This window comes from Coptis chinensis, chromosome 1, assembly GCF_015680905.1.
Source record: "Coptis chinensis isolate HL-2020 chromosome 1, ASM1568090v1, whole genome shotgun sequence".
NCBI lineage: Eukaryota > Viridiplantae > Streptophyta > Magnoliopsida > Ranunculales > Ranunculaceae > Coptis > Coptis chinensis.
Genome location: NC_141456.1, coordinates 50,868,708 through 50,876,788, shown reverse-complemented (window position 1 = coordinate 50,876,788; position 8,081 = coordinate 50,868,708). Strand labels below are relative to the sequence as shown.

The following is an 8,081-nucleotide window of genomic DNA, read 5'->3' as shown; positions in this document are numbered from 1 at the left end:
AATGCATCTCTCCATGAGCCATATAACTTGGAAGCCCACTTTATATTTGCATATTTTCGCACTGAAAATGGTCAAATGGGAACTTAAGTTTCTTCCTCGAAGGGAAAATAGTAATCAGAGAATAAGGAGGCAGTTCTTTTCATCAGTAAATGTACCCAAAAAAAAGGCCTTGTTTCTGACTAATTATCCCCTAAATCAACCAGGCATTAATATCGACAAGTATTATACACTCCATGCTCGTTCCAGTTGGGAGAAAAAGAGCTCCTGGGTTAAGGTGAAAATTTAAAACAAACATATAGTACTACTATGGCAGGGGATATCATATATTCAGCTGGGTGTCAACACGCAAAAGCCACCAAGAACTGAACATTGTTAACTTTTACCCGAGGATGAGCTCAAAAGACATACAAAGATGCACAAAATCACCCCGCTTCGTTTTCTGAGGTTAAAAGACCCATCCGTTCTGTAAGCCGATCCATATGCTGCACCTTATCCCAACCGTTCTGCCCCGGCTGAACCTCCTCATTTTGGCTTTTCTCTTGTGTGGAAATGTCAACCTCATCAGTGTCTCTAGGTGGTAAAAATTGCTCCCAGAAAACATCATTTATGCCTGGGAGTTTGTCCTCATCAAAAATGATGCTCAACTCAGGATCAGATTGGAATTCGTCAAGTTCTATTGTCATTGTGTCACCAACTCCCACAGACATGGGGTCAATGTAATCATCATTTTCTGTCTCGGGGCAAACTGCACCATCACCAGAAATGTCAACATTGTTTTCCGGCACAATTCCCTGCACTTGAGGAAATCCAAGTATAGCCATACCAGACGCCTGTTGTGTAGCTGCAGCATCTAGTATTCCAGCCATACTCATATCATGCATTGGACTTGTAGTGGTATTAGTAACCATGTCACTCCCAAGACTGGGACAAGATTGAATCTCAGCTATTGCACCTGGGGGACACAGCGCTGAAAACCCTGAGGATACTGGCAAATACAAATTGCCTGGAGTTGGCGGGACTTCTGAAAGTGTGACACCACTGGTTCGACTTAAAGGGATGCCACCATCTGATGCACTGGAAGCTGAGGAAACATCATCAAGTAAGAAATCATCAGGATTGTTGTCTGTTTCCAGCTTGGGAGGTGTGTTCAATATCTGCCTGAGCATTGCTTTAGCTGCCTCATTCATCAGGGGCTGGTACTTGACTATTTGTCCATCAGGGGCAGTGGCATGCTTATCTTCTGGACCATGTTCCTGTCTAGGAAGCCTCCTTTTCTTGTTTACCCCTGCTATGCGCCTATTGCTCTCATTCTGCTGCTGCACCAGCTGTGCAAGAAACCCAGGGCTTTGCATAGCCTTTGCCAAGAATGACATCATCTGTTGTTGCCGCTGCTCCATACCTTGAAGGCGCTGTCCCATTGTCTGTAACTGATGATCAGTTGCCTGCTGCTGTTGTCTCAACCTAACCAACTCCTGCATGAGCACATTTTTGTCTCTTTTAAGCCTTTCTATCTCCTCCTCCAGTCCAAATTTCCCTACTTCAACACATGCACCAACTGAATTACTCTGTCCTTGAAGAGGCTGCTGTTGATGGCTATGGACCCCAGTCGGTTTTTTCCTAACAATATTCTTTAGCAAGTGCTTTTGATCTCTTAAAAATCCCTCGTTTGCAAATTCCCAGCGATCGGGATCAACCTTCCTGAAACCCTACCCATAGGCAGATGATATATAAATGGCCGATATTAGAAAAAAAAAAATTAATAATTAATAATAATAAAAATAAACAAGAACGTGTGTGCATGTGTATTATTGGGGTATTTGATCAACTTCCAATCAATGAACAGAAGGTAATGATCACGCGCATATAAGTGGAAACACAAAAAACCCATTAGAGACCAAAATGTGGAAAAAAATATTTAAGAGAGAAGACAAGAAAAACCTGAAAGAAGTCCCACAGAAGGAAAAGAGTAAGATAGCACATGAATCCCAAATGAGAAAGAGTGTACAAAAACCAAAAGTCCTTTCTTCTTATATACAAACGATTAAGTTAAGGACAGCTTACTAAACTCCTTAAAGAAGTTAAGCAACAATCAGTAAGGTCATCATGTCACCACAAAAATTATAGGAGGAAATCACATATTACACTTCCCAATGTCTAGCAGGCATGTAAATCTCTCCATCAGTTTTGCACATACAACATTGGCTAAAAAACTGAACCGGACAAATATTAGAACCAGGCATAGACAAAGGGGAAGGGATTTCTTCCTTCAGAAAACACTTATATATTAGTTAAAAGTTGCATGAGATAGCAGCTTACAACTCAAAAGGAAGAAGAATCGTAGAACAGAATCTTACACCCACCATCAAGACAATTTTGGTAGGAAAAGTAAAAACTATGTTACATGGACACCCCATATTTCAATAAAAATCCGTGTCGGATACGTATCCATGTTGTTTGTGTCAAACACGACACGGACACATTGTATGTGATATACCTCAGTTTTTGATATTTCACCGGGTCGGATACGGACACACGTATGACGTATCCGTGTCAATGTAACTTAGGAAAAATTACATATGGAGGGCAATGGGGGTAACTTTATAGAAGAATTCTTCATAAAAGCTCAAGAAGTTTCCTTGCTGCTCCTATTTCATAGCTTTCTACCAAAAGTAGGTTCCCCAGTAGTTTCTTCCTTTGTGCACATTTTGCCTCTTTAGTGAGTTAAGTAAATTTTACTTTTTGAATCAAAATATATATACTTTAACCCTTCAAAAAACCTTATCCACGCAAAAGGTGAGAATTGAACCCATAACCTTGGGCCCAACCTCCTAAATTCTACTGATACCTATGAAACATCTTTAGTGCACATCAACACATCCATATGTCCAAATACGAGGTAATCCACTTTTCCATGAAACATGATTAGAAAAGAAAATGCAGCAGCTATTTAGGAAGCCAGTAGTTCAATAATGCCTGAGCAAGTAACTTGACAAGCGCATTTCCTTTAGAAAACATATTAACACGCCAAAGGACTTTTGTACAGAAAAGATGGATACAGAAAAACGTGGATCTTTCCTCGTAATGTGCGCTTAAAAATCTCAGCCAATATTGCCTCTGTATGGCACCACCATGGTACAACAGATTTAATTCCTGAAAAGAGCCTTTTGGGAACCACTGAAACTTGTTTCTGCTGTGCCTTCTCCAGGCCCCATAGCAAGAAAAACAGTCACATTCTTTTCCTTAATCCTCTTGCCAAAGATTGGTAACTGAGTCTCCATAAAAATCTACACCAATCTAAGTACGCTTTCCAGACAAATCTGATTGCTACACCGGGTTTTATTTGTTGGCACCACTGAGACTCCCACTTTTTTTTTGACCCGGTGAAAATATAAAAGTTAGCCAGACTGTTAGTAATGCTTATGGATCTCAACTATGCAGTCAAAGGCTTGCCTAGGCTCTGGGCTCACCGCTACGCACCTAGAGCCACGGCCTACTAGGCTCGAGTTCCAGCACCTTGTTAGCGCCCATAACTGAATAGAATCTATGCTTTCCTCTCTGGGGGATAAATGACAATTGTCATTAAATCCTCAATACCGCTATACATGACTAAGTTCCATACCAAACAGATCATCAAGCACTCACCTTCACACCTATTAAACATCCCTCAGACTCTGACTTTTCTCCAAAAACTATTTTGAGTGACTTAAACAAAAGAAAATAAAAAGGCCATTCTAAAGGAATAAATGGTTCGCAACGCAAAAGCTATATCACAATTACTGACAATCTCACAATAAGGTACAGTGGCTGATACAGTTTTATAATAGTAGGATTAATTATAAAATGAAGTCCTTTTTGTTAGATGCTCCTAAGGAAATAACAAAAGATTGTAGGTCATAGCTAATTAGAGTTGATATTTTAAAGAAAGAGTTTTTTCAGGGGGGTTTCTTTTCTTGGTTATAGAACAGGGGTGTTGGACAAAACAATTACTACATTCTGGGATCCAAGTTCAAAACTTTGTGCGAAATGCCGAAATTAAAAAAGTGCACCGAATTTCCTACCAGCATTAAGCTCCAATGTTTCTCCATCTTTGTCAAGGTTTCCACCGCCTCCATGTAACTCTTCTAAAATGTTTTAAAAGAAAACTCTTTTCATCCATTAAAAAAATTGCAGCACTTTATAGTTTATACCATCGATGGGAGAAGAAATCGACAATCCTATTTTCCACACTGTTAGCATCATTGGGGGTAAGGGATGTCTCTTGGTGATAGTATGCAAACAATGTTTCACGAAAAGTGAATACAATGCTCAAGTTTCCCATAATGCCTCAACCACAACTTGATATTTTATCCTGATGTACCAAAGACATTAAAGGTAAATATTACTAAGATTTGTATTCTCAATTTTCTATTGGTGCATACACAGATTAAGATTGGTGTGATCTGAACATGTATGCCCATTTTCCATCAGTGTAGATGTTTGATGTTGATAGACGCACTTTTTGTGAAAAAAAAAACAGAGGATTTTAGACGATTTTGGGGGAAGATTCTAGATTTTGTTGTTGTCCCGAACACATGATATGTTCCAGACCATTAGCTATGAAGAAAACAGTTGACAAGGAAGAGTTGAAAGCAACAGATTTCTTGAAATATGAGAATTACCAATGCTCAATATTTTGGAAAATACACAATAAAAACAGGACATGACATAAAACCTAAGTTACATTGACACGGACACGTGTGTCCATAACCGACACGGATACGAAGTGTCTGACATGGCGAAATATAAAAAACTGAGGTATATCACATACAATATGTGTCTGTGTCATGTCCGATACGGACACGTGAATACGTATCCAACACAGATTATTTTTGAAATATGGCGTGTCCATGTAACATAATAGCATAAAACATAAAGGAAAATACAAGTAGGATTTTTTTTATATATGTTTTCCAAAAGAAGGTTAAAAGAACATATTCAGACATTCACAAATGGTCAAAACTGGTGGTTTCTTTTTGCTTTTTATGGAACCAGTCAAATAACATCTTGCTGAAAATGATCATAGCCCTAAGGGCCTTTTCTAGGTGTGTTTTTGATGCGGACATCAGTATGGTCAAAGCCCATGGGTTGTGAGCCCACTAGTTTAGTTATAGTTTTTAGGTTAGTATAAATAACGGACTTGTAATTAGGGTTCTGGGGAGTTGTGTTATTGAGAATATTTCAAAGAGAAATAAAGATTTGTTTTAGTTTTAGTTATTTTATTTTATTTAAGAGTAGATTTGATAAACTGAAGCTTCCACCAATTTAATCTACATCATTTGGTATCGGAGCACGAATCGTTCCTGAGTAAAATCCAATTTTCCTTTTTTCTTATTCGTTTTAATTGTGTTCCTATTCATCGATACTGTTCACGAAACACAGTTCATCGAGAACACTATTCACGCATTACTGTTCACCCGAAAATTAATTTTCTGTCTGTCTTCTTTCAAGATCAAAGTTTTAATTTTTATGCTGTATATCAAGAAACCAGAGATGGAACACCTAGAAAAAAATTATCAGGGTTTGAATGCCAAGTTTGAAGCTATGCAAGAAACCTTGAATGCACTTCTAGCCGCCCAACAACAAAATTCTAGGGTTTCTCCAGAAATTAGTTTACCTTTTCAGCAGCCATCACAGATTCCACCATTAATGGCGCCTTCTCAGAGTTTTCAGACACCGCCAGTTTCTATGCCATTCGACTATTATCCAGATCTCTATCAGCAGCAGATGATGTATCAGGGTTGTTCTCCTTATTATCAGTCTTGGAACCCTAGTCAATATCATTATGTTTCTCCTTATGCGCCAAACCCGAATCTGGGATATGCCCCTCAATCATTTTGTCCACAGCAAGAGGTTTCTTGTCTTCAGACTGCTCCAACGCCGCAGGATCTTGAAGTGGTGGGTGCGCCTATTGTGACTATAGTACTCTCACCTCCTACCTTGGTCACTACTACTGCACCAGTAGACACTACAGTAACTTCAGCACCCACAGATATTGTCTTGCTAGAACAGGTTGCAGACCAGTACCAACCACTGCGTCCTTTTGATGTTCGGTCTAATCACTCGACTCCTCACCCGTGATCGATCGAAATACCGCAACAGAGGCCGTAAACGAGTTGAACAATGGCTCCAGCATGACCATCCAGTCAAGGTTCCTCTATTAGTTCGTGAACCTTTTAATCACGTTGTGTCATATTTTGAGCGTGATAACAAACGAAATCAGCAGGTTCATCACCTTCCATTGCAACAAAGACGTCCTACTGACCAGATTTATGAAAGTCTTGTTCATCCAACTCAGCAAGCACAACGTGGTGGTTATATTGATCCTTTTCTAACCAATTTTAAGAAGGTTTTTGCTCGCAGCCACAAAACATTTCAACGCATACTTCGTGACTTCCAGTATTCGTTGTGTTTCAAGAAAAGAGTACTAGCAACATTGTAGTATCATGTTATTTGTTTGAGCCGACATTTGGGCAAGATTCGAAGTCGAATTTCTTAGAACTTCGGGAGGGTAACGTATACAAATTTGAGGAGCTTTTGCATATTGGTGGGTTTTTATGTCAACAAGCTTCTTCAACATGGGGAGAGTGATGCGGACATCAGTATGGTCAAAGCCCATGGGTTGTGAGCCCACTAATTTAGTTATTCTATTTTAGTTGTTGACACATGTCGTGTTACTATTGGTTTATAGTTTTTAGGATTAATATAAATAACGGACTTGTAATTAGAGTTCTGGGGAGTTGTGTTATTGAGATATTTCATAGAGAAATAAAGACTTGTTTTAGTTTTAGTTGTTTTGTTTAATTCAAGAGTAGATTTGATAAACTGAAGCTTCCGCCAATTTAATCTACATCAGTTTTAGTTGAAGAAAAGGAATGTTAAACATATAAGCCCTTACTGGATTCAGGATGCAAGATCATGCCTATGGACAAAAGTGCATCATAAACAAAACTTTACTATTCAAGTAATAATTTATAGTCGTTGTAATGACATGTCCTGCGTGTGTCCCAAATCACATATTCAAAACAAGAAACTCAACAACATATTAGGCAGTGAACAACCTTGCCAGGCAGATGGCTTTGGAGATCCCATAAAGATGCAAATGCAGCTAACATCCCCTCCATGACCTATGGTGAAAACCCACTCGCCATCTATGCTTTTATTTTAAGAGGTATCTTCACCATTGGCCCTAAATATTTTGCTTCAATGACATACTTTTACATCCAATAAATGGGTATTTATTACATATTATAATTCCCTAAACAAAAAATAATCTACGAAAACAAAAGCATAATTCAATAAACATAAAACTGAGATAAGTAACTTACATAAGTGTTCAACTGTCGAACGAAACTGGAAAAGTTATTATGCTTAAAATACTTAGGCAAAAGATCTCTACCAAACTCGGGAGGATTCCAGACCACAAAACTATTGTTCCCACTACTCCAAGAAACAACTGCGTCAGTAGATGGGTCATTAACCATGTCATAGGTTTTGCTTAGAAAAGGTGTTAATTCTTTTAAATTGTTTGGATGTGCTGTAGGTGGTGAAGGGTTTGTTGTTGTCATAATCGCTGTTGTATTTCCATCCATATTTACAAAAGTTTGATTAATTAATAACGGAGCATGGCATTTTGGGAGTAGAGAGAGGAGAGAGAAATAAGAGATATTTTGTTAAATAAGTCACCGAGAGTGTGACGCCGCTGATAGATTGAGTGATTGACACCCGTTGCTTGGGTTGCCCGGTATTTAAAACTCAGCCAGAACAAATTTCGTGCTAGTTCATGTCAGACGATATTTTGAGTGAGGCTTTGGATTATACTTGAAATCTACTGGTAATTACTTATAAAGTAATAATTAGACATAAATATCGGAATCTACCGGTATATACTACTGGAATTTTGTGATTAACAAGGACTTTGTGTGGCGTAAAGCACAAACAAATGAAACAATGATATTCATGTAGAAGTGGGGTGTGGCCCAAAACACATACCGGGAACAACCTTTTCTCACTGTTCTAACCGATATCATCTCTCTTGCACCAAA

The 8,081-nt window shown here is 38.6% G+C and overlaps 1 protein-coding gene across 1 annotated transcript; it reads right to left on the bottom strand.

The window, feature by feature from the left end:
- Nucleotides 1–111: 111 nt before the first annotated feature.
- LOC147524451 (heat stress transcription factor A-1-like) lies at nucleotides 112–7,765 on the bottom strand. Its single transcript, XM_086603256.1, has 2 exons — nucleotides 7,365–7,765; nucleotides 112–1,706 (listed from the first exon to the last, which is right to left on the bottom strand). The coding sequence occupies exons 1-2, from the start codon at nucleotides 7,626–7,628 to the stop codon at nucleotides 423–425; spliced, it is 1,548 nt and encodes a 515-aa protein (XP_086459382.1). The 5' UTR covers nucleotides 7,629–7,765; the 3' UTR covers nucleotides 112–422.
- Nucleotides 7,766–8,081: the final 316 nt, after the last annotated feature.

Coding starts and splice junctions, on each gene's coding strand:
- LOC147524451 (XM_086603256.1), bottom strand. CDS start 7,628: ATGGATGGAAATACAACAGCGATTATGACAACAACAAACCCTTCACCA. Junction 1,707..7,364: donor TTCGACAGTTGAACACTTAT/GTAAGTTACTTA, acceptor GCCTATGGGTAG/GGTTTCAGGAAGGTTGATCC.